General features: G+C 42.6%; 2 protein-coding genes across 10 annotated transcripts in view; one reads left to right on the top strand and one right to left on the bottom strand.

The window, feature by feature from the left end:
* MIGA1 (mitoguardin 1) overlaps nucleotides 1-10,951 on the bottom strand; it is a 74,954-nt gene extending 64,003 nt beyond the window's left edge. For 2 of the 8 annotated variants that reach the window (XM_032802506.2, XM_032802514.2), the window contains exons 1-4: nucleotides 10,356-10,440; nucleotides 8,033-8,205; nucleotides 930-1,107; nucleotides 241-377 (exon numbers count right to left, since the gene is read on the bottom strand). In XM_032802506.2, coding sequence (XP_032658397.1) covers nucleotides 241-377; nucleotides 930-1,107; nucleotides 8,033-8,131 — 414 coding nt within the window. In that variant the 5' untranslated portion in view covers nucleotides 8,132-8,205; nucleotides 10,356-10,440. Of the gene's footprint in view, nucleotides 1-240; nucleotides 378-929; nucleotides 1,108-2,149; nucleotides 2,271-6,890; nucleotides 6,953-8,032; nucleotides 9,224-10,211; nucleotides 10,260-10,355; nucleotides 10,441-10,796 lie in introns of those variants that run through there. The other 6 variants (XM_075067734.1, XM_032802512.2, XM_032802510.2 and 3 more) reach the window with 6 other exon arrangements.
* Nucleotides 10,503-27,133, top strand: part of USP33 (ubiquitin specific peptidase 33) — a 98,681-nt gene continuing 82,050 nt past the window's right edge. The window contains exons 1-3 of one of the 2 annotated variants that reach the window (XM_032802480.2): nucleotides 10,503-10,567; nucleotides 10,626-10,806; nucleotides 25,076-25,207. In XM_032802480.2, coding sequence (XP_032658371.1) covers nucleotides 25,127-25,207 — 81 coding nt within the window. In that variant the 5' untranslated portion in view covers nucleotides 10,503-10,567; nucleotides 10,626-10,806; nucleotides 25,076-25,126. Of the gene's footprint in view, nucleotides 10,568-10,625; nucleotides 10,807-25,075; nucleotides 25,208-27,133 lie in introns of those variants that run through there. The other variant, XM_032802486.2, reaches the window with a different exon arrangement.

The following is a 27,133-nucleotide window of genomic DNA, read 5'->3' as shown; positions in this document are numbered from 1 at the left end:
CTGTTTTCATGTGGAACTTGGCTCGCTCCTACGTAGAAGATAAGCTAACCTTCACCACGCATGGGTCTTTCTACAGTGCACCCAGCATCTCTAACCTTCTGACATTGTGCAGCCCATACAGCAAGACATTTTCAGCTCAAGAGAATCATTGTGTGCATTCACGATAGGCAGTGAAAATTAAAGTTCAGCAGTTTATTCAGTTAGCTGTTCTTAAGGATCTATTATACAGTAAATACTTACCGAGGCCAAACTTTGTACTGAACCAGAATATTTACTGAAAAGTCCTCCATTTGCATAAACACAAGACTGAGATCCTTTTTCTTTGGCTGAACTCAAGGAAAGAGTCAAGTTTTGTCTGCTACTGGAACAACTGGAACCTAATAAACAGATAGACTAATTTTAAAAGCTTCTGCAACTAGAAACATTATATCAGCAGGTGTTCAGCTCTGAATTTTATCTAATTATTCACTATGTCACATAAGAACTTTAACCATTAATCTTATCTTCTGAATTTCATGTTTACATATAAAAGTATCAAAATACCTGCAAGAATGAGCAGTATTAAAACAATTTGCTCTTAAAAGATATCAAAAATACTTCCATCAATATTCAAGATATATCTTCAGAATTGTTGGAAACTTAACAGTAACTATGAGCTCTCAAAAAGCTTTTGATTAAAAGAGATTATTTGCAGAGATTATAATTAAAACATTAGCTTTCAGAGTAATGCCTGCCTGAGTTATTATAGTGTTCTAATTTTTGTCGTTACACTGTCTATTTTTGTATTTTCTTTAAATACATTAGAATTACAAAACACACAGTTTCCTTATTTCCAAAAGGAAAGAAAAATCTGTCTTAAGTTTGATTACGTTATATTTAAAGGTTTATTTAAGAGAAGACAAAAAGGCTTCTTTGGTTCTCCCATGTACCTTTTTCTGATGCAGCTGTTTTAGTACATTCTAATACAAGATGGCCTGGCTCCCATGGTAACACTTCTGTGTTTGTCTTTCCACGTTTTCTTTTAAAATGATGTGCCAGGAAAATTACAGAAACTGCACTTACTGCTGTTACTACAAACAGCTTCTTCAACCCAGGGGAAAGTTTTACCTGAAATGAAATCATGAGTATGTCATCATTGCAGAGTTAACACAAGCTCTGATTCAGACATGGCCCCTAATTCCTTCTCCTGTCCACACACAAAACCCTTTAATCTGAGAACAGTGGTGCTTTCAACCAAAGCTACCTGGAGGTAACCCATCTGCTTTGCAATGAAGACAGTCTAAATCACTTGTGTGCTGACAGTCCTTCAATGCCTTCCCACAATTCCCCCTGCATGCCCAAGATAGTCAAGTTCTTCCACAATTCACTGGGAAAGAATTAGAGCAGCTCAGCTTACTGTTGCACAATGAATCATGGATATGCCCCCAGATGACTTAATGACACACATGGATGAGTTACTCCTGGGGGAATTGTGCATCCCGGCACATGCGCAGAATTCAGGACTCCCGCAAATTTACTTCCTTCCCTGCAGAATAATGACTTCTGACATGGAAGCAAAGGGAAGGCACAAGAGTGGTCATGAATCCCTCTCCAGCAGCACAGGCAGGTTGGTTTGGGCATCCAGAGCACCAGTAGTGATGTAAATTATCGTCAGTGGGGGGTATCACCGTTCCTCTCACTCTCTATTGCAGCACACTTGGCATGGAGGCGCAGGGCTTCAGCGTTTTTCTGAGGAGGTAGGTGTGGGGCAGGTTCTGTCCGCTCAGTCAGAGCGGAATGTAGCAGCCTGCCTGTTTAGTGAATTGTTTCCATTGTCTTTGTGAATTCTTCCAGGAGTATAAAACAGGTGTAAAAGTTGTAAGACTCCCTTTACATTGCCAGTGTGGTGTAAAGGACAGTATGGCTTTATAAATGCTTCTGGTGTTTTTAGTGATTAGAATTGGTCTAAATTTTTGGACTGAAAAGATGTGCTCCATTAACTCTTTGTTACTGACCTTTCTGGAGATGGTCAATAGCCAATATAAATTGTGAGTTTGATTCCCCAGCCCTCATTTACTCTTCAGTTGCCTATGATGTACCACTGAGCATATGGCTGCATATACACCTCTACCCTGATATAACGCTGTCCTCAGGAGCCAAAAAGCCTTACCATGTTATAGGTGAAACTGCGTTATATTGAAAACTTGCTTTGATCTGCCGGAGTGCTGCTTTACCGCATTATATCCGAATTCAAGTTATATCGGGGTAGAGGCGTATTTGTTGACTAAGAACTAGAAATAAAAGGTCAAACCTAGCTCCATTACTATTAGGCAAGGGGGGCTGGGGATTTTCTCTAATGCTCCCCACTCTCATTCTCCATCCATTGTATTGTAGTTTAAATAAATTACTGAAATAATTGAAACTAGCGAGATTATATTGTGTTATTCTGACCAATAAAATATGCAGAATTTTTAATTTTTTGGTGCAGAATTCCTCCAGAAGTAGAGAGTGCAGCACCAGTGAAGACACAGTAACTCAGTTATAGCTTTGTAGTGTGGCTTCTCATACCAGAGGTGGGCAATCCTGGGTGCCAGCCACCTGAGTGAAATCTGCACAAAAGATATACCCGAAGAGTTGGGATATTTTTAAAAGCATTATTACAGTTTTACTGGATACCTAAGGAATTGACACAAACGTTCAGGTAAATATTTTTAAATTTCAGTGACCGTCAAAGATACCATAGATAAATAATTTGGAAAGTAGCTAACAGCTTTAAAAACAAAGAAACAAAAAAAACCATGGAAGAACAGCAAAGTCCTAAATGCATGTTTGGTAACTGGCTACAAAAGTGATGAATTTTCCTAGCTCGCTTGACATAAATTACTTATTTTTTTTTTTTTTTTTTTTTTTTTAGTTTGAAACACATGTATTTGTGATATTTTACTTCTACATTTTTGTTTGGATATAGGCCACTTCCATTTGAAATTTTAACATTAAATTTTAAAGAAAACCTGACATCATAAATGCACAATAAAGCACAATTCTGCATTGGCAGAGAAATAAACTAGGTGATTAAACAGAATGGCCTTAGAGGGCATCTCAGTCTCTAACTTCTATGAATTTCTTCTGTGAATCATGCTCTATATAATGTGATAAACAGTAACGTTCAGATGCCAATGAGAAACAGTCAAAATATGCAACAACTGGAATTAAAAATATTAACAAAACTTTGAAAATCTGAAACAGCAAACAGTTCAGGAAAGTAAAGAAAAAAATTATTTAAATGGAAAATAAGAGGTTAGATCATAAGTAGTGGATTTATGCTGTTTTGGTGTTAGAGAGCAGAACACAGAAACCCAGCACTTTAGGTCTCCCACAGAGGGTGGGCATAGTGGTTTTACAGCATGCCTCGCCCTCAGAATAGGGGCACGGTTGGACCATCTCAGCTGTCTGGCAATCCTCAGCTGTAGATTGCTTGGAGCTATAATTATCCAAGTGTAATTTAAAGAAGCCCTGAAGTTGCAAATTACACTGCAGGCAAGGACAGCCTTTAGCCAATCCCAGGGTAAGACAACTGGAAAGTGGTCTAGAGTCACCTCTGCCCCCCTCATCCCCACCCTCACAGTGCATCTTGGCCAGAGCTGTAGATCTAGTTTCTAGACAAAGATTGAAAACACAAGGTTATATAAATAATAGAACTGCTGATTAGTTGCAGTTAAGTCACATGATTAATTGCAGTTTTCATCGCACTGTTAAAAAATAGAATACCAATATAAATTTATTAAATATTTTGGATGTTTTTCTACATTTTCAAATATATTTATCTCAGTTACAACACAGAATACAAAAGTGTAGAGTACTCACTTGATATTATTTTTATTACAAATATTTGCAATGTAAAAATGATAAAAGAAATAGTATTTTTCAATTCACCTCATCAAGTACCATAGTGCAATCTTTGTTGTGAAAGTGCAACTTACAAATGTAGATTTTTGTTGTTACATAACTGCACTCATAAACAAAACAATGTAAAAGTTTAGAGCCTGCAAGTCCACTTAGTCCTACTTCTTGTTCAGCCAATCGCTAAGAGAAAGAAGTTTGTTTACATTTATGGGAGATAATGCTGCCCGCTTATTTATAATGTCACCTGAAAGTGAGAACAGATGTTCACATGGCACTTTTGTAGCTGGCATTGCAAGGTATTTACATGCCAGATATGCTAAACATTCCTATGCCCCTTCATGCTTTGGTCACTATTGCAGAGGACATGCTTCCATGCTGATGGTGCTCATTAAAAAAATAATTAAATTTGTGTCTGAATTCCTTGGGAGAGAATTGTACGTCTCTTGGTCCATGGTTTTACATACATTCTGCCACATATTTCATGTTATAGCAGTCTCGGATGATGACCCAGCACATTTTTAGTTTTAAGAACACTTTCACTGCTGATTTGACAAAATGCAAAGAAGGTACCAATGTGAGATTTCTAAAGCTAACTACAGTACTCGACCCAAGATTTAAGAATCTGAAGTGCCTTCCAAAATCTGATCAGGATGGGGTGTGATGCATGCTTTCAGAAGTCTTAGAAGAGCAATACACTGATGCGGAAACCCAAACCACCAAAAAAGAAAATCAACCTTCTACTGGTGGCGTCTGACTCAGATGATGAAAATGAACATGTGTTGATCTGCACTGCTTTAGCAAGCAGAACCCATCAGCAGCATGGACGCATGTCCTCTGGAATGATGGTTGAAGCATGAGGGGACATCTGAATCTTTAGCACATCTGGCATGTAAATATCTTGCAACGCTGGCTACAACGGTACCATGCGAATACTCGTTCTCACTTTCAGGTGATATTGTAAACAAGAAGCAGGCAGCATTATCTCCTGCAAATGTAAACAAACTTGTTTGTCTGAGCGATAGGCTGAACAAGAAGTAGGACTGAGCGGACCTGTGGGCTCTAAAGTTTTACATTGTTTTATTTTTGAACAGTTATTTTTTGTACATAATTCTACATTTGTAAGTTTAACTTTCATGATAAGGAGATTGCACTATAGTATTTGTATTAGGTGAATTGAAAAATACTCTTATTTGTACAGTGCTAATATTTATAAAGCTGTACAGTTTATATTCTGTGTTGTAATTGAAATCAATGTATTTGAAAATGTGTAAAACGTCCAAAAATATTTTATATAAACAGTATTCTATTATTAACAGTGTGATTAATCACGATTAATTTTTTAATCGGTTGACCTCCCTAATAAATGCTGTTGTCAGGACTAATCCAAAGTATTAAAAACCCAACAGCACTACAAAACAAGACGACAGTGAGCAAATATCAAGAGAATATTTAAGAATACACACAGGTATTTAAATCAAAATCTAGTTGCAATTATTTATCATAATGAATTACATAGGATTCAGGTTTTAAAAAAAAATTAATTGGATATTCTCCAATTTATTTTTCATGCAATTGTGCAAGCATATGTGATGGCAAACAATTGAACAGACATAAAGGAGAGCCTTAGGATATAAAATTAATCCCAGAGTTGGACACAATATTTATAGAGTGCATTAGATTGGTTACAACATTGCAGCAACACAGGGTGAGACCAGCGAACTCAGTGAGTTGAGATCTGAGCTGATTTTACAGGAGAAAGAATGAGTATTTCAGCAGTGACTATTCTCATTATTTGTAGTAAAACAAGAAAAATACCAGGTAATCTTATTTTGGGTACTAAAAAGTATGCGAAGTTATACACCATAAAAATGTTTATAGTTGTATTTCAATACATAATATATTTAATGAAGCCACTGGTTTCAGACATGGAAATTAAATATGAATCACAGTATTTACTTTTTAGAAACATCTGTAGACTGTCCTGACTGTAGATCAAGTTTTGATTTCCTGTCATTGTCGCTGTATGGATTAAACGGAGAACAAGTTCTGGATCCAATTTTCTATTTTATTTATTTAACAGACTAGTAGCATTCCACCTTTTTCTACATAGTAGGGCAACAGGACATGGACTTTTCTTCAGCCATAATACCCTACAAGAGAATTCTGTGCCAAAAAGTCTCTGCACAATATTTTAGAATTCTGCAAATTTCGGCATATTTTATTTGACAAGTAACACTATATAATTACGCCATTTTCAATTATTTTGGTAATTTACTTCAAAATACCAATTAGCAACTACCTCTGCAGCAATACAGACAACAACAAAAAGAGTCCCCCCAGGAGTAGAAAGTTAAAGAAACCCATATAACAGCCCTGTTTCTCTGCCCCTTCCCCCTAGAATCTAGCTGCAGTGCCAGACATCTACACTCCATCACTGAGCCCAGCCATGGCCCCAGCCCAGATGCCTGCATCCCCTCCTCACCAGAGCCCAGCTGCGAGGCCCTCCTGGCCCGGACACCTGCACTCTCTTCTCCCAGAACCCAGCCGCTGGGCCCCCTTCAGACCTGCACCACCCCCCCCAGCCCAGCCACAGGATCAGACACCCACACCTTCTCCCACGCTCCCCCCCCCCCACCTCCCAAGAGCCCAGCTGTGGGGCCCCCTGCCCAGACACCTGCACCCTCCCCCAAGAGCCCAGCCTCGGCCCACCCCAGACACCTGCACCTCCTCCACCAGAGTCCAGCTGCAAAGTTAGACACCCACACCTTCCTCCCAGAGCCCAGCTGTGGGTTCCCATGGCTCAGATACGGGCACCTCCTCCCTTCCAGAACCCAGCTCTGGGGCATCCCACAGTCCTGACACCCACACCCTCTATCCCAGAGAGCCACTAGCTAAAAATTTTGAAGATTTTCAGTTATAAGGGGGTATTGAAGATAGAAAACAGGCTGGATGTAAACCAAGAGACTCTTAACTATGGACCACCCCTGTGTATGTGTTACCCACAGTACAACCTCAGAGTTCTGAGCACCAGTTATAAACTGACCAGTTAATCATACACTTTATTTGGAATCTGAAGTACACAATCATATCAGGCAGCAGCAGTGACCAAAAGAAAAAAAAAAAGCAAATACAGTACAGTACTGTGTTAAATGTAAACTACTTAAAAAAAAAAAAAAAGGAAAAGCAGTATTTTTCTTCTGCACAGTAAAGTTGCAAAACTATATGAAGCCAATGTTCAGTTGTAAACTTTTGAAAGAATCACCATAATATTTTATTCAGATTAGGAACAGTTCAGAGCTATGAACAACCTCCACTTCTGAGGTGTCTGTAAGTCTGAGGTTCTACTGTATTGTAAATTAATCTGATAATTAATAACACTCACCTCATTAATCTTTATATTTAGTGTGGCAATTCATTAACACAAGTTCATTAAAAATCTTACACTCTAGGAAAACGTTTTCAAATGAACCAAATAATACTATTCAAGGATTAATCATGTTTGAACATAATGTGTGTGATATTTGACTTATCAGCAGAGACTTGTTGCAATGAAGGCATATATCAAGAGTGGCCATCCTGAGCCTGAGAAGGAGACAGAATTTACCAATGTACATTGCCAAAGAGCCACAGTAACACGTCAGCAGCCCCATCATCAGCCCCCCAACCCTCAAATCCCAGCACCTCCTGCCCACTGGCAGCCCTGCCAATCAGTACCTCCCCCTCCCAATCAGCTGTTTCAAGGCATGCAGAAGGCTGGGTGGGGGGGTTGGGGGAAGCAAGGGCACAGCAGACTCAGAGGAGGAGATGGGAAGTGGTGGAGTGGGGGCAGGACTTGTGGCAGAGCCAAGGGTTGAGCAGTGAGCACTCCCCGGCACATTGGAAAGTTGGCGCCTATAGCTACAGGCCCAGAGTTGGCGCCTATACAAGGAGCCGCATATTAACTTCTGAAGAGCTGGATGTGGCTCCAGAGCCACAGGTTGGCCACCCCGGCATATACTATGCAGAGAGGGTAGGCTCTGCTACTACCAAATATTATGCACAGAATAACTATTATTTAAAACAAACATTGTAAAAATTAACCACAAAACATTTTCAGATCTGTTTCTAAAAAAGACCACCACAAATGAGACTACTGAAATATATTAATTACCTGGATGACAGAATAATACCAGGAAAGGGGAAAATCAAATACTCGTAAAGCTGCTGTCCTCAAAGAAATGTGTGTCTCACTAACAGCTTCTTCTGACATGGCTCCTTCTCTCCCATAACCTCATTAAGTGAAACTACCTCGAAAACATTTTAGTCACACATGTATCTCTCAGTCTGCCAAATGAAAATTACATGTTAAATTATATATCACAAGCATACACACAGTTTTCTTCTGAAAACTTCCAAAAACCTAACATTATAGGATGTATGTTTATTTTGGATAACATTTATATGAAGGGGTGAAACCAGTGTTCTCAGTAGCAACTACCAAGAATAGGGTGAAAAACAGATAAAATTAGGCTGAAATACTTTTAACTGCTCTGTGGAGAAAGATCTCCATATTCAATCATGGGGATCCACACATGGAACAGCTTGCAAGATAGAGACTTTATTTTATTATGCATAATCCCCATATCAAATTTACGTCTGCAAGTCATGATCTCTATTTCTTAGGAAACAAAATCTGCTGTCTAAAAAGATTTGGAAATCTTAAAATTGAATAATCAGTGACCATAGAGTTTAAGCACCTGAAGTAGATTCTCTTCCCTTTAAGGTAGGAATCTCCTATAATCACACAATGAGGAATAACATGGCTGCTCAAAGTTGCTGCAGTTTCATTTCTTAAAGGGAAATTTACTATTTACTGTCAATAAAGCCAGATATAAAGTAAAATGTAGTAAGAATACTATATACAAGTCTCCTTTGGACAAACTACTTACTGGAGTAAACACAAGAGCAGAAGGGCCACAAAGACAGGCTGTAGGGTCAGTTGTAGAAACAGGCCATTTGGTACCTGTCAAGTAGATCATCATATGCCAGGGGGAGACCCTCTGAGCAGAATACGAAGATTTGGGGTGTAACTGCCAGGACTCGGGGCTTCAGCACTGCTTCTGCTGAAGCCCCAAGACCTGGCAGACACACCCAGTGGGGCTGAAGCCCCAAGACCCCTCGCTCTGCTGGCAGAAGCCAGAGGCAATGCATAGGCCTCCCAGATTTTTGCCAGGGTTTGCTGGACCGGCTCAGTCACATGGTGCTGCCAGGCCTCCTCCCTGCAGGGCAGCTGCTGGATCTGGCAAGCTGTGGCCATGGTGAAAGGCAGCAGCAAACAGCTGGGAGCAGCAGGGAAAGCTGCTGCTTGGTGCTGCCTCTCTTTGTAGAGTTAAAGCAGAGAGGCCTCTCCCTGCAGCTCCTACCTGTTTACCATTGTCTCTCCACAGGGAGCTAACACTTGGGAGCTGCAAGGAGGGGCCACTGAGGATAAGAAGGGAAGCATGTCTGGTAGGACCTGACTCAAGCTTGGGGCGGGGGGGGGGGGGGGTTAACTGCAGAAGCCCCAAGCTCTCCCCACCAGTCTGATAGGCAGAGAATGGAGGGAGAGGGGGAATCCATGAGTCACATTTTAACGGTAAAAGAGCTACATAGTACATACAGCAGCAAAGAGTCCTGTAGCACCTTATAGACTAACAGATGTTTTGGAGCATGAGCTTTCGTGCCATGCATCCGACAAAGTGGGTATTCACCCACGAAAGCTCATGCTCCAAAACGTCTGTTAGTCTATAAGGTGCCACAAGACTCTTAGCTGCTTTTACAGATCCAGACTAACACGGCTACCCCTCTGATAATACATACAGCTCACGCGCTGCAGTCTGGCCACCCCATCATATGGGGAAAGGCAAAGAAATTTCTCTCCATCTTAAACTATCCACCCAGCCTGGACTCTGCCACCGTGATGTTCCTGGGGAAGGACGATCCTTTTCCCTCTCTGTCGGCCCCACCTCCGAGGCGCTGTGAACAGAGCATCCTTGTCCCCGCCTCAGGCGGGCTAGCGGTAGCAAACCCCCGCAGCCTGCCGCTGGGGAGGGGACACACTGCCCCGGGATCATGAGAGCTGCCTCCACCTGGCGTAGTGTTCCGCGCTAGGTGTTCATGGGCCCCTCGCAAGGCACCCACCCGGTCTGCGCGCTCAGAGGCCTGGTCACTGTGTCTGGGCAGAGTCGAGCCCCCCGTGCCACCGGGACCCGCTCACAGCGCAGTCTACGCGCTGCACGGGTTCGGGGCCCCCCGAGGCCAGAGCGAAGCGACCCGGGCGGGAACAGTGAGCGGCCTCGCTCTGCCCTTACCCGGCCAGGAGCAGGACCCAAGCCGAGAAATGCCCGCAGCCAGCTAAGGGACAAAACACAACACCCCCCATGCACAGACAGAGGCTCGCTCGCTCCCTCCCACCCAGGCTGCGCTGCAGCGCTCCAGCCCACGCCCCAAGTTACCTGCCTGCGGCGGGAACAACAACCAGTACCTACCCCTGCAGCACCCTCACCCGCCCCCTGCTAGGAGACAGACAGGCGATCTACTTCCGGTGTCAAAAAAAAAAAAGAAACACGGGCGGGAGGGAGGAGTCATCTACACCACATGGGTAATACAGCGCGAGAGTCAGTCACCGCCATCTTAGTGCGGGACAAACCCGTGTATGAGAGACGCAGTACCGCCATCTTTGTGCGGGGCGAAGCTATCGAATGTCTGCGGGACGTACAAGCAAGCACCGCCATCTTTGTGCGGGGCGAAGCTATCGGAATGTGTGCGGGACATACACGCAAGCACCGCCATCTTTGTGAGGGGCGCACATCAGCGTCCGGGGCAGACAGCAGCAGGCGAAGCGGAAGAAACCGCCGCTGCGGGCAGCGAGGGACAAGCGAATGTGAGCTGGGCACCGCGAACCAGGTAAGGCCGCCGCGCAGCGAGTCCTCGGCCCGGACGCCAACCTCCGCATATCGCCTGCCGCCTCGTCTGGGCGCTGGGTCCTTGCTGCGGAGAAATGACCCGCTCCTTGGCGGCTCCTTCCCTGAGGCGGGCGGGCCCTTCCCCTCGCGCCTGGGATCTGACACGGCCGCCTCGGCCAATCCCCAGCGCTGCCCCGGCCCCCGTCGGGCCCGGCACGGCCCCCGCTCCGGACCTGCCCTCCGCGGGCGAGTCCGCCGCCGGTGCCCCGGCCCCTCCGAGGCGGCGGTCATGTAGAGCCTGTCCCCGGCCACTGCCACTCCCCGAGCTGGCGGTGCAGGAGGGGCTGCTCGGTCCGTAACTAACGAGCGGCCCCGCGGTAGCCGGCGGGAGGGAGCGCGGTGGAAAGGCCAGCACCAGGGGCGGGGCTGGTCGCCGCTAAGCAGGTTTGTCCCTGGTTGCGCTGTGTAATGAGCCTGCCAGGGGCTGGTGTCCGGCGGGGTCTGCTCGGCGCCGCTATAAATGTAAGCAGTGCTGTGCAAAAGGTAAAATGTGCCAAACAAATACTGCAGTAGGCTCATTGGTGTGAAAATCAATCTAAACTTCTATATGATGGTGTGCTCTGCGCTAGCAGAATCCTCATAGAATTGGGGTGTACAGTTCCCTGTGCTGTTAGTGGAATTTTTAATTAAAAAAAAAAGTAAATGAGATGTTTGGATGTATCAGAATAGGATGGAAAATATAAACAAATGACCTTAGACCTAAAGAGCATACTCTCATTTTGAGTGTGGTTTTATGTTGAGTTTCCTTTTATTGAGAGAGCACAGGAATTATAAGAACAATGGGTAATGAACATGGTTTGCCTGTAAAAATACTACTTTCCTAGGCTCAGTTTTGCATCGAGGCTACTTCTTCACTACCCGCCTCGATTGCTCGGGGATCGATGTATCGCGTCTCATCTAGACACGATATATCGATCCCCGAACGCGCTTATATCGATTCCAGAACTCCACCAACACGAACGGAGTTCCGGAGTCAACATGGGAAGCCACGGATATCGATCCCACGCCTTGAGGACGGTCAGTAATTCGATCTTAGATACTTCGACTTCAGCTACATTATTCACGTAGCTGAAGTTGCGTATCTGAGATCGATTTTCCCCCGTAGTGTAGACCAGCCCTCAGAACAGAGACAATATTTTCTTCTGTTCTTCTCAGTGTTATCACTGAGCATGTTATTGTCAGTTGACAACAATATGGCAGTATTTCATAACAACTGTGGAAAAGTACATTTTGTGTTTGGACTGATAAAGTGTTGTTGATGTTGTAAGGATATAATAGATGTATTGATGGAGATTACTACTGGGAAGAAGAATGTAAAGCATCTTTAGTCAATTGGTAAACTAAAGGATAAAGTGAAAATAAAAGTGATATTCCTTTTGTCATATCTCTTAATGCAGGAACAAAGATGCACAAAGAACAGCTTTTCACATTTATTTTGAGTTTTGAGCAATTTATAGTCAACATGAGGAAATTACTACTGAAGGAGATGAAGACCTATTGTAGCAGGATTTTTGAAAGGACTAAATCAGGGGTAGGCAACCTATGGCACGGGTGCCGAAGACGGCACGCGAGCTGATTTTCAGTGACACTCACAATGCCCGGGTCCTGGCCACCAGTCCGGGGGGCTCTGCATTTTAATTTAATTTTTAATGAAGTTTCTTCAACATTTTAAGAACCTTATTTACTTTACATACAACAATAGTTTAGTGATATATTATAGACTTATAGAAAGAGATCTTCTAAAACATTAAAATGTATTACCAGCACGTGAAACCTTAAATTAGAGTGAATAAATGAAGATGGCACATCACTGCTGAAAGGTTGCCAACCCCTGGACTAGATAACTTTGTGTGCACACATACACAAAGCTATTTGATAGAAAAATATACAAATTATTTGAATACATAAAGAAATCTGAAGCTTATTTGGACACATACTTTGCAATACTATGAATTGAATGCAGTTATTTATTTTGTTAATGTACAAGTGGTGGCACAACAGTTGCTGAAAGACCCATAACTTTGAATTTCTTTACTTCTGTGTATTTAAATCTGCTGGTATAATGTTGCACTGTAGGCATATTTCTTTTATTGGAAAAAAAATTAAATAAGTGCAGTCGAGTGTGCACAGGTGCAAACAAAGACCCCAATCCTAAAACTTGATTGGTGCAGGCAAACCCTTATACCATCATGGAGCCAGTTGCAGGATTAGAGTCAAATTTGATCCACATTTATTTCTTCTCAAAGTGATGGTCTTTGGGTGTGTGGGTTTTTTTGTTTTTTTGTTTTTTTTAAATCATTTTTAATTCTTATTAGTGGTCAACTTTTTTTAATTACGTACATAAGATAATTATATTTCCATGACTGGCATGTAATACCATATAAGGCAGTCACTGTCTTTTCTGACTGCTGTATTTTTAATAAACAGTCTTAACATAACATAAACTGCATTTTTTTATTTTTATTTTTATTTTTTTGTGCCCAGACTAAGATTTTGTTTCCTCATGATTTTATTTCTGTATGTTTAATCTTGATGAACATGAATTCTTTCAGAATCCTAAAAAACTTATTTGGATCTGTTCATTGTATATAGTATATATTGATTAGCAATCAGGAAAAAGTCCTATGAAATCACTTGGTAAAATAGCTGTATATTTTAAGGACTTAAGCATAATGAAGGAAGTGGGATGTGTGTATTTATGTATTCATTCCAGTACACTATAGAATTTCTATAGTTAAGTGAGGTAGATGAAAGCAATGGCTTACTTTAAATGTTTTAATATATCATGATGCTATCTAAGCTAAGTGGAAATGGAGTGTAAGCGTCAGGTTCTGTGCATGAGCCTGTCGGATACTTTTGGTGCTATCTAAATTGTCTATTTCAGTGTTTGAAGGGTTAGGGACCCTTTTCAATGATAGGACCTATATGGATGAGGTGGTTTTTCAGTGTTAAGCACTGTGCAAGTCTATGGTGCTGTGGAATTATAAGTAGTAAATGGAGAAAGAGGCTGCCTAACACGATCATTTAAGATGCCATTCACATTGCTCTAATTGTCAAATGCTCAGCAGAATGCTTATGAAAGAGTATTATATAACATACTTTGATTTTTAAGATGAGCCTAACAGTATCAATACCTTACTTCTTTAGGACCACAAATGTGCATGGTGCTATACATTGTGGTCACTTACATGGTAAATGAAAATGTGCTAAATAAGTAACAGGTCCATATCGTGAAAAGCAAAGGCATAATTGGTTCAATGACCATATGGTACAATATACAAGAACATAAGAATGTCCATACTGGATCAGTGCTGTGGTCTATCTAACCCAGTATCCTATCTTCTGAAAGTGTCCAGTGCCAGGTGCTTCCGAGGGAATGAACAGGCTAGAGTAATTTTGAGTGATCCATCCTCTGTCATCCAGCCCCAGCTTCTGGCAGTTGGAGGTTTAGGGACATTGTAGAGTGGTATTGTTCCCCTGACCATATTGGCGAATAGCCGTAGAGACCAATGCTTGATAGAATGAACGTGCTGATAGAAGCTTTTGGGAAGACAACAGAGGGAAGTAGGAGCGCATTAACTGAAAGGTTTTTCCAAGTGAACAGTAGCCACTTGAGAGGCATAATGGTCCAGTGGGTAGGACAGTTTACTAGGAATGAGGAGATTTGGGTTCTGTTCCAAACTCTGTTACTGTTCATAGAATCATAGAACTGGAAGGGATCATCTAGTGCAATCTCCTGCACTTGTGGAAGGACTAATTATCTAGACCATTCCTGACGGGTGTTTGTCTAACTTGCTCTTAAAAATCTCCAGTGATGGAGATTCCATAACCTCTCTATGCAATTTATTCCAGGGCTTAACCACTCTGACAGGAAGTTTTTCCTGATGTCCAACCTAAACCTCCCTTGCTGCAATTTAAGCCTATTGCTTCTTGTCCTATCCTCAGAGGTTAAGAAGAACAATTTTTCTCCCTCCTCCTCGTAACAGCCTTTTACATACTTGAAAACTGTTATGTCCCCTCTGTCTTCTCTTTTCCAGACTCAACAAACTGAATTTTTTTCAGTCTTCTCTCATAGGTCATGTTTTATAGACCATTTTTGTTGCTTTTCTCTGGACTTTCTCCAATTTGTCTACATTTTTCCTGAAATGTGATGCCCAGAACTGGACACAATACTCCAATTGAGGCCTAATCAGCGCAGAATAGAGCAGAAGAATTTCTTCTTGTGTCTCGCTTACAACACTCCTGCTAATACAGTGAAACTCTGCTATAACGCGATGTTTGGGGTCCAAAGAATTCCATCGTGATAAATGCAGGGTCACAATATAGCGGGGTTTCAAGCCGATCAGTTTAAGTCAGTGATCCCCAGCACAGTGCATTGATGTGCGCTGCCTAGTGCGCCTGCAGCCCTGGAGTTCTCTGTCCCCAGCAGGCGCAGGGCCGTGGTTCCTCTTGAAGCCGGAGAGAAGCCGCGGCACCACGCCTGCTGGGAACAGAGAGCACCGGCGCCCGCAGCCCTGGAGTTTTCTGTCCCCAGCAGGCGGGGGCCGCAGCTTCTCTCCAAGCTGGAGAGAAGCCATGGCCCTGTGCCTGCTGGGGACAGTGAGCACCCACAGCTTCGGAGTTCTCTGCCCCTGGCAGGGCTGGGGCCACAGCTTCTCTCCCCTGCTGGGCACTAGATGGGGGCCATGGCATTGGAAACCACTGGTATTAGGCCTTAAAGGGGAGCCAACTTATGATCGCGTTATGTGCAATTTTGCGTTATGGCAGGGCACGTTATTGCGAGATTTGACTGTACATCCCAAAATCATGTTTGCTTTTTTTGCAACAGTGTTACACTGTTGACTCATATTTAGCTTGTGATCCACTATGACCCCAAGATCCCTTTCCACAGTACTCCTTTCTAGGCAGTCATTTCCCATTTTGTATGTGTGCAACTGATTGTTTCTTCTTAAGCGGAGTACCATGCATTTATCCTTATTGAACTTCATCCTATATACTTCAGACCATTTCTCCAGTTTGTCCAGATCATTTTAAATTATAATCCTATCCTCCAAAGCACTTGCAATCCCTCCCAGTTTGGTATCGTCCGCAAACTTTATAAGTGTACCCTCTATGCCATTATGGAAATCATTGATGAAGATATTGGACAGAACCGGACCCAGAACTGATCCCTGCGGGACTCCACTTGTTATGCCCTTCCAGCATGACAGTGAACCACTGATAACTATTCTCTGGGAATGGTTTTCCAACCAGTTTTGCATTGACGGTATAGTAGCTCCATCTAGGTTGCATTTCCCTTGTTTCTTTATGAGAAGGTCATGCAAGACAGTATCTAAAGCCTTACTAACGTCAAGATATACCACGTCTACTGCTTCCCCGGTCCACAAGGCTTGTTATCCTGACAAAGTAAGCTATCAGGTTGGTTTGACGTGATCTGTTCTTGATAAATCCATACTGACTGTTACTTATCACCTTATTATTGTCTAGATGTTTGCAAATTGATTGCTTAATTATTTGCTCCATTATCTTTCTGGGTACAGAAATTAAGCTGACTGAGCTGTAATTCCCTGGGTTGTCCTTATTTCTCTTTTTATGGATGTGCACTATATTTGTCCTTTTCTAGTCCTCTGGAATCTCCTGTCTTCCATGACTTCTCGAAGATAATCACTAATGGCTCATATCTTCTCAGTCAGCTTCTTAAGTGTTCTAGGATGCATTTCATCAGGCCCTGGTAACTTGAAGACATCTAATTCATCTAAATAATTTTTAAATTTTTTCCCCCCTATTTTAGCCTCTTCTGATAGTAACTCATTTTCACTGGCATTCGCTATGTTAGATGTCCAATCACCGCCAAACTTCTTGGTGAAAACCAAAACAAGTCATTAAGCACCTCTGCCTTTTTCACATTTTCTGTTGTTATTTTTCTCTCCTCATTGAGTTGGTTCAGTTCTCTGTGCATTTGTTTCCCCTTTTATCCTTTGTGCCTACTTTTTTGGGGGTAGGCCTTGTTGTGACACTGCACCCCATGTTTTTCATGATATTATGATATGATTGTGGCATAATTATGATGCATATTATGCAAGATGAGTCATATAGGATGTCATTAGTAAAGTTATGATTTGTTGAATATGCCTATCCTACCTGTATGCATGTATCACTTTTGTATCTGAAGTTATGAATATTGACTGTATCTGTGTTTCAAATGTAGTTACACCTGGGTGATGCCCACTAGGCAAGATGCTTTCAGTCTAGATGGCGGGAAGGGCCTATTCAGGGCAATGGGCCATTAGGAAAACAGTAGGCCTTAGAAGAAGCTTATCCCCTGCCTGGTAAGCCTTCCTGAGAGTGCTGCAGACAGACTGTAAGTAATGGCTGCTATGACTCTATAAGGACATGAATCTGGAAAGCTGGAAAATTTGGCTGCTGTCTGTTGTATGTATTTAAGTGGATTGGGTGAAGCTGCTCTCTCAGGTCGCTCATCTTGGATATGTGGCGCCACCTGCTGTCATGTTGAGGGATAACAGGGCCTGGTTAGGCTGGCTGTGTCTCCAACCATAGAAAGCACTGTGAGCTGGACCAACTCAGCTGTGGTTATAGATATGCAGCGGTTTCTCATAGCTCCCAGACTGCACCCCAGGGATGCCAGCCTGTGACACCTATCTTTCAGTGTATGTATGTTACCAAGAACAGTGGGGTCTCAATCTCAGCTGGGTCCTCTAGATCAGACGTGGGCCAACTACGGCCCACGGGCCACATCCGGTCCCTCCCCTGCAGTCCTTCCTCCCCTGCAGCCGCATGGGCCGCACTCTGGCTCGCCGCTCCTGCTGGTCAGCATGGGGAGCTCAGCTGGCTCTGCTGGGTGTCGCATCTGCGAGCTCCTGCTGCTGGTAAGGGAGTGGGGAAAGGTGGGGTTGGGTAAGAGAGCGGGGGGTCCTGGGGGGCAGTCAGAGAGAAGGGGGTAGTTGTGGGGGCAGTCAGGGGATGGGGAACAGGGAAAGTTGGAAGTGGGAGTCCGAGGGGGCCTGTCAGGATGAGGATAGGGGTCAGGAGGGCAGTCAGGGGACAGGGAGCAGGGGAGATTGGATAAGGGGATGGGATGCCAGGGGGCAGTTGGGGTGGGGGGTCCCTGGAGGGGGTGGTCGGGGGACGAGGAGCAGAGGATGGTTGGATAGGGGGTGAGAGTCCTGAGGGGAGGGGGCTGTCGGGTGCGGGGGTATGGATAGGGTTTGGGACAGTCAGGGGACAGAGAGCAGGGAGGTTGGATGGGGGCTGGGGTCCCGGGATGGGGTGGTCAGGGGACAAGGAGTGGAGGGGGGGGGTTGGATGGGTTGGAGGTTCTGAGGGGGGCAATCAGTGGGGGGGAAGTGAGAGGGGGCGAATAGGGGGCAGGGGCCAGGCTGTTGGGGGAGGCACAGCCTTCCCTACCTGGCTCTCCATACAAATAATAAGAGTGAAAAAGGGCACCAAGCTGGAAGTGAGCCATGACACAGGACTAACTACAAAGTGGAATGGAGTCCTGAGGACCGAGGTGGAGCTTATGGAGTACTTTAAAAGTTTAAAGGAGAACCTTGAAGTCAGTGAAGATATTTGAGAAGTGGCTACTATGGGAGGGAGAGATGTGGTCAGAGCAATGAAAAAGGAAGATAATCTTAGCCTCTGTATTTTAGATGGAGTAGAAAGGGTGGAAAATGGAAAAAAGAGAGGCAAGCAAGGAGGAGTCTACAGTAGTCAAGAAAGGATAAGGCACCAGAACATGAGTTGGTTTCTTGGCTACAGGGATAGAAGGAAAGAAAGGAAGGAATTAATTCTGGTAACAAAAAGAGAGAAGCCTCTTGATCGCATCTGTATGAGAGTCTGGTATTAGTGTGGGATTCCCTGTATAAGCCAGTGGCTGCTGCCTAGTGCTAATGGAGGTCATTCATCATGGATGGACATAAGTGAGAATATATGTTCTTGATTCCAGATTATTCTTTGGTACAGGTTGCATGCAGAAAAATAGGAGCTGAATTTGTGATCTTGGATTAACTGCATGAAAGGTTCAGCTGAACTCATCAATCTTAGTTTGTTCAGGATTGCAGGTTGGACTCAAGGCATAATTCCAGAGGTTTAAAGCAGCTTATTAGTTACTAATCCAGTAATACAAGATGAACTCACTGCTAGCTTACTTTGTATTACCGGGAGTAGTACATTCAGAAATCTTATTACATAAAATAATTAAGCCTTTAGGCCTTACTAATCCATTATACCCTTCCTTTCTAAGTGAAGCATTTGTGTTGATCTTCAGCTGTAAAGCCAGTACTGAGGTTTTCAGCTGGTGTAGACTTTATTCAAAACCCAGTCAACCATTTCTAATGCCGTGGTAGGGCTTGCAATAAGTTCAAAAAGAAGCTTTCATTTCTGCTACGCCTTCCATATACTCAGTGGCTTTCTTCATTCTAACTGGAGTTTATTAATGTTAAAGGAAATTATGGAGGATTCACCATTTTGAAACTTTCACTTCAGCTTAGATTTTATCTAATTGTAAGAAAACATGTAAGAGCAAACTCTTTCATATATTTTTTTAAAGTACAGTTCGTTTTTTGGATCAAAATGAATATAAACTTAACTTCATTGCAGCATTTGTCAGGAAAATTAAAATTATTCTGCAAATAGATACTTGGTTTAAATAATTTGAGGAACACTTCTCTAGTTGCAGCTTGGTCTTGGGTATGACATTTTTTAACTTCTAATTGCTGGGCTTGGAAGATATTTGTACTGGTTTGCAACAGTACTCTAGCCTTGCCAAGTCAGAACATTTTGGCTCATAAAGTTTTGTTTTTATAATTTTGCTACTGTGTTAATTAATGTTAACTCTGTTAAACTTTGACATTTTCAAAAGGTCTTCCATCAAAAGTAAATGCTTGTATCATAATTGTTCTGCTATCTCCCAGTATATTGCCTGTGGGAGGCTGTATTGCTACTAACGAAAGTATTTCCTTATTCTACATTCAAGAGGAGCTAAAATGGCCCAGATAAGTGGAGAAAATATTGAATTTAGAAATAAAAGGTTTTTATGTTAACCTTGCTCATTTAATTGTTTTGATTTATAATGTTTTAAAAAGCATCTTTACTTGGTTCTAGGCATCTTTGACATACATTTCAAATATAGTTTGGTAAAAGATAAAAGCAGTAGCTTTTCATCCCTCTGTAACCCCAGATAACCAATCAAAGACTAAACCAAACCCAAACAGTGCATAGTTTCATCTACAAATAACTTAATTCAACCTTTTTAATGGGTAGGATAGGGTTATAATAAATGGTGATTGTGAAGGTAGGAAAAACAAAGTTCATTTGGAGAGAGTTTGAGATGGCAACTGGACAAGATGTTTGGATGATGGTTCAATAGGTAAGACTACTATGTTAAAAAGTTAAGTCTACCCAGCCACATCGCTCATCAGTATAAAAAATCCTCATCCCTGAGTGACATAGTTAAGCTGACCTATCTCCTAGTGTAGACAGCGCTGGGTCAACGAAATAATTCTTCCATAGGCCTTGTTACCATCTCTTGGAGTGGTGGATTCACTGTGGTAACAGGAGAACCCTTCCTGTTGCTGTACTGACTGGCCACACTGATAGCTCTACAGCAATGCAGCTGCACCACTATAGCAGTTTAAGTGTAGATGTAACCAGAGATTGGCCGAGGATGGGCAAGATGTAAAATTGGGAAGCACCTGCACAGACGAAGTAAGTGAAACCATGAGATTGATGGATTCCTTGAAGGAGGATTTGGAGAAAGAGAAGAGGAGGGATGCCAACATTTCTGGGCTATAGAGAGAATGAGGAAAGGCTGAAGGGGCAATTGTCAATGTCTAACATAGTGAATGCCAGTGAAAATGAGGTAGGATCAGAGGCTAAAATAGGAGAAGAACAAGCTAAAAATTAGATAAATTAATGTCTTCAAGGTGCCAGGGCCTGATGAAATGCATCCTAGGATACTCAAGCAGCTGACTGAGGAAATATCTGAGCCATTAGTGATTGTAAGGGAGTATACGCATCCCTGTGGAATTTAGCTCTTCCAGTGTCCTGGAGTGCCCCCTGCAGGCTGATGATCCGCCTTACAGCTGGCCCCCCTGTCCCTCCCAGGACCCCGGTGCCCCTTTCTCTGGGTTGCTGCTCCCCAGGCAGTACCCCCACACTCTGGGTCTTCCCACCCAGGGGAACCCCCACCCACTAACCCCACCTCGCCTCAGTGTAAGGCTACTGCCAGTCACCATCTAGCCCCACTCCCTGGGGCATGCCACTCATCTCGGGCAAGGTTGGGTTGGACCTGCTGCCTCTCTCTACAGCTGGGCTGCCCCTCTGCAGCCCCGGTACAGGTCTTAGGCCCTTAGCTAGGCCCACAGCCTGGGACTTTCCTAGGCCAGAGCTCCCTAGCTCCTCTAGCCTTCCCCGAGCCCTGCTCCACTCCCAGTACCCTGCTCAGTTCCCCAGCAGCCAGGCCCTTCTCTCTCTATAGCAGAGAGAGACTCCTGAGCTTCTGGCTGCCCTGGCCTTCTTATAAGGCCTGGCTAGTCTGTTTCATGCATGGCCCCAGCTGCAGCCACTTCCCCCAGTCAGCAGGGGCTTTGCTTCTGGGCTATTTCAAGCCTCACAGGGCAGAAGCTGGTAACCACCCCGCTACAGCGGTTATCTTTGAAATGTCATGGAAGATCGGAGAGATTCCAGAAGACTAGAAAAGGGCAAACATAGTGCCCATCTATAAAAAGGGATATAACAACCCGGGGAATTACAGCTCAGTCAGCTTAACTTCTGTACCGGGAAAGATAATGGAGCAAATAATTAAGCAATCAGTTTGCAAACATCTAGAAGATAATAAGGTGATAAGTAACAGTCAGCATGGATTTATCAAGAACAGATCACGTCAAATCAACCTGATAGCTTACTTTGTCAGGATAACAAGCCTTGTGGACCGGGGAAGCAGTAGACGTGGTATATCTTGACGTTAGTAAGGCTTTTGATACTGTCTTGCATGACCTTCTCATAAAGAAACAAGGGAAATGCAACCTAGATGGAGCTACTATACCGTCGATGCAAAACTGGTTGGAAAACCATTCCCAGAGAGTAGTTATCAGTGGTTCACAGTCATGCTGGAAGGGCATAACAAGTGGGGTCCCGCAGGGATCAGTTCTGGGTCCGGTTCTGTCCAATATCTTCATCAATGATTTCCATAATGGCATAGAGGGTACACTTATAAAGTTTGCGGACGATACCAAACTGGGAGGGATTGCAAGTGCTTTGGAGGATAGGATTATAATTTAAAATGATCTGGACAAACTGGAGAAATGGTCTGAAGTATATAGGATGAAGTTCAATAAGGATAAATGCATGGTACTCCGCTTAAGAAGAAACAATCAGTTGCACACATACAAAATGGGAAATGACTGCCTAGAAAGGAGTACTGTGGAAAGGGATCTTGGGGTCATAGTGGACCACAAGCTAAATATGAGTCAACAGTGTAACACTGTTGTATAAAAAAGCAAACATGATTTTGGGATGTATTAGCAAGAGTATTGCAAGCAAGACATGAGAAATAATTCTCCCACTCTACTCTGTGCTGATTAGGCCTCAGCTGGAGTATTATGTCTTGTTCTGGGCACCACATTTCAGGAAGGATGTGGACAAATTGGAGAAAGTCCAGAGAAGATCGACAAAAATGATAAAGGTCTAGAAAACATGACCTATGAGGGGAGGTTGAAAAAACTGGGTTTGTTGAGTCTGGAAAAGAGAAGAGAGGGGACATAACAGTTTTCAAGTACATAAAAGGTTGTTACAAGAAGAAGGAAGAAAAATTATTGTTCTTGACCTCTAGGAATAGGACAAGAAGCAATGGGCTTAAATTGCAGCAAGGGAGGTTTAGGTTGGACATTAGGAAAAACTTCCTGTCAGGGTGGTTAAGCCCTGGAATAAATTGCGTAGAGAGGTTGTGGAATCTCCATCACTGGAGATTTTTAAGAGCAGGTTAGACAAACACTTTTCAGGAATGGTCTCAGTAATACTTAATCCTACCAGGAGTGCACGGGACTGAACTAGATGACCTCTTGAGGTCCCTTCCAGTCCTATTATTCTAGGTAGTTGAAGAACCAAAGGAACATACAGCTGCAAAAGCCAATAGAAGAGAGAAAAATGGAGGCAAGTGTGATAAATGATGTTGAAGGCAGCAGGCCTATCAAGAATACAAAGAATAAAAAAGTTCATCTTTGAACTCATTAGGAGGATTTAGTCGGGAAATTGATATAGGTGATTCATTCTGGAAGGGGTTATTGAAAGAGTTGGTAGAGAGGAAATCTACACAGTATGTTCCAGGATTTTGGCGACAAATCAGGAGAAAATAAGGTGGTAGCTGTTTGAGCAGCATGGATCAAGAGAGAGTTTTTGGGAGAGCATAGTAAATGCTGTCAGATTGCACAGGCTATAGACCAGTGGCTCTCAGCAAGAGGTTTGTGTATCCCTGGGTACGCAGTGGTCTTCTAGGGGGGTACATCAGCTCATCTAGATATTTGCTTAGTTTTACAACAAGCTACATAAAAAGCATTAGCGAAGTCAGTACAAACTAAAATTGCATACAGAAAATGACTTGTTTATGCTGCTCTATATACTGAAATGTAAGTACGATATTTATATTCCATTCAATTTATTTTGTAATTATATGGTAAAATGAGAAAGTGAGCAATTTTTCAGTAATAGCGTGCTGTGACACTTCTGTATTTTTATGTCTGATTTTGTAAGCAAGTAGTTTTAAGTGAGGTGAAACTTGGGGTATTTAAGACAAATTAGATTCCTGAAAGGGGTACAGTAGTCTGGAAAAATTGAGAACCACCGAATAATGTATACCTTGCGTTTGAGGGAATATAACTAAATTTAGTTTTTTCCTTTGTGTTGCAAAACAATCAGATATATTTGTGCAGCCACCAAATAGTGCTTTTAACTGACATCTGACCAAGTGACCAGGTCTGTGACAACCTAGATATTCTTCTAACAAAAGATTTTTATATATTTGGCATTAAACCAGCCTTGCATCAGAGAAAGTGAAAGTCTGGCAAAGAACTGAAGTAAAGAGTTCTGTACTACATGTGATGTTTTCCTTTTGACATCTAATGTGCCTGCTCAGGAGTATATGTCATTGTAAATAAATGAGACCAGGATAAAGTTCCCTGTATCCGCTTCTTTCTCCTTCAACAAGGGAGTCATGGACTGTGAAATCTGTTTTTTCCTTGTGAAATCTGTGGGTTTTGTGTGCTTTACTGTATATTACACAGATTTCACAGGGGAGACGAGAGTATCTCAAACTGAGGGTCCTGACCCAAAAGGGAGTTGCAAGATTATTTTAGAGGGGTTGCAGTATTGCTATCCTTACTGCTGTGCTGCCTTCAGAGCTAGGTGGCCAGGAAGTGCTGGCTGCTGACTGAGCACCCAGCTCTGCAGGCAGCAGCGCAGAAGTAAGGGTGGCAGTATCATACCATGCCATCCTGACTTCTGAGCTACTGCTGGCAGTGTGGCTCTACCTTCAGAGCTGGGTTCCCAGTCAGCGGCTGCCACTCTCCAACTGCCCAGCTCTGAAGGCAGTGCCACTACCAGCAGCAGTACAGAAGTAAGGGTAGCAGTATCACAACCCCCCTACAATGCCTTGCAACCACCATCCAACTCCTTTTTGGGTTCAGATCCCTACAGTTGCAACACTGTGAAATTTCAAATTTAAATAGCTGAAATCATGAAACTTACAATTTTTAAAATCCCATGACCCCGGTCAATTTCATGAATTGGGCCCTAGTGATTAGGTTCTCCCTCCTGGTTCAGTGTGGGGGAACATGGCTTCACCTACATTGGCCTTGTTGCTCGCACGGTAGCAGGATTTCATCGGTCTGTGTCTCAGTAAGTTGCAAATACAAACATCCATTTTAGTGCAAGCTTGCAATTTAGCAGGTTCAGCTATATTTAATTTTATTTACTAGATTCTATTACTTTCAATAAACAGTTACTTGCATTCATTTTAAAATGCAGTGTGTGCATTTTCTTAAGTGTACTTTTATTTAACTGAGCAGATAATGAGATTATCCTAGTTTTATGTTATAAGGTTAAATGTATACAGCAGCTTTGTCAAATGTCTAATATTACTGCTTACAAGAAAAAAATTCTTCAGGTTATACTTAATTTTTTTTATTCCTGTCTTGTAGATATTGCCTTATCTTAAATGCTACAGGAGCTAGAAAACTACTGTTATTAAAATGTCAGCTCTCAGCAGTGATTGCCCACACTTGGAATCGGTTGGCGAAATAACAAAGGAAGAATTGATACAGAAATCTCATGTGAGTTTCAGTTCTTTAGTTGGTTCCCTGCTGGAGTAAAACCAGTTGTGTATTTTAGCTGCAAGGCTTGTTGCTAATAGCTTGACAAAATTACTATTTGTGCAATACATTTAAGTGGTAAATGTTATCATGGACAAAATATTTAGGTTAAAATCTTACGATTTACACTGTAAATTGCAGTGTACATGATCCGGGTTCTACTGTTAAACAAAAGAAACAAGAAGAATGGAGCTGATTAAGCAGTAAAACTAGTTATTTCATACATTACATTTACAGATGAATAATTATATACCAGCACTTCCAGCTAGCCTGTCTCAAGGGTTCTCTACCTCTTTCATAGTATGGACTATATTTTAAGACAGATTTTTGTGGGGTGACTCCTATTTGTGATTGTACAGACCGCTTCCCTTTTCATTTGCAATCAGGTAACGTCCCTGTAGCAACTACAGTCACTAAGGTGGAAAAGTAACATAAAAAAAATGTATTGTAGTTTAGCTGTTTTTTAATTCTATTATCAGAGAAAATAAAGAGAAGAAGCTAGCATCCTGTGACCAGCCAACTCTCACTGGACCACCATATGCATCTTGGTCCAAGGACCACAGTTTGAGAACCTTTGCTTCCTATACCTATCTGTCTCATAGAACTGGAAGGGACCCTGAAAGGTCATTGAGTCCTGCCCGCTGCCTTCACTAGTAGGACCAAGTACTGATTTTTGCTCCAGATCCCTAAGTGGCCCCCTCAAGGATTGAACTCACAACCCTGGGTTTAGCAGGCCAGTGCTCAAAGCGCGGCCCTATTCCAACCCCCAACCTCATTAAATATGCCAGCTAAAACTTTTAAAAATTCATAACTATCATGGCTCTGAGGTGGAGAAAGACTCCAACTTCTTCTGCTTTATGTATATTTTCTGAAACTGAAAATCCAACAGTTGGGGTCTTGTTTCTCTGTTCAGAAATATGGCACTCCTGTGCTACTATATATTTTTGTATGCTGTTTATTTTGCAATTTAAAAATTTCATGCTTCTGTATTAAAGGAAAGACAAGCCCCAGAATAGTTGGTGTTAAAATGATAACCAGTGTCCGTCAGCGTGACCTTGAAAGCTTAAAATGGGATGGTATATATACTTAAACTTTACACTGTTTCCTTTTAAAGCCCCAAATAACAAGTGAAATATCACATTGTGCTATATGGCAGGCTTTTCTCTTTATGTCTATTCCCTTCTATTCTAGAACATTTAAGAAATTTAGAGAGTTTTGGCACATTCTAATAAGGTGATAGAAGTGGAACAAAAACTGAATGGCATCAACAAAATTCTTGATTTTAAACTAAGACTAGATTACAAAAATTGTAAATTCATCTGATGATGATCTACTGAGTATTTAAAGTCTTCATTTGCAGTACCAGTTACTTTGTGTTGTTTTGCATTGGATTCTTGTTTTCTTGGGCCATGTTACCACAATGGTCCCTTCTTCCCTTGGAATCTATGAAAACCATTGTGATCAAGTCTGACGTCCTGTCCAACACATCCCACAGAACTTCCCCAAAATAATTCCTGGAGCAGATCTTTTAGAAAAACATCCATTCTTGATTTAAAAATTGTCAATGATGGAGAATCCACCATGATCTTATTAAATTATTCCAGTGGTTCATTACTCACACTGTTAAATGTACACCTCATTTCCAGTTTGAATTTGTCTGGCTTGAACTTCCAGCCATTGGATCATGTTTGACCTTTCTCTGCTAGACTGAAGAACCCATAATTAAATATTTGTTCCTCGTGAAGGTACATATAGACCAGAGGTAGGTAAACTTTTTGGCCCGAGGGCCACCTTGGGTTTGCAAAAGTGTATGGAGGGCCGGGTAGGGAAGTCTGTGCCTCCCCAAACAGTCTGGCCCCCGCCCCCTACCTGCTCCCCCCTCCCCCA

Source organism: Chelonoidis abingdonii, chromosome 7 (genome assembly GCF_003597395.2).
Source record: "Chelonoidis abingdonii isolate Lonesome George chromosome 7, CheloAbing_2.0, whole genome shotgun sequence".
Lineage (NCBI taxonomy): Eukaryota > Metazoa > Chordata > Testudines > Testudinidae > Chelonoidis > Chelonoidis abingdonii.
The sequence above is the reverse complement of the archived record's forward strand: the minus strand, read 5'-3'. Positions and strand labels throughout refer to the sequence as shown.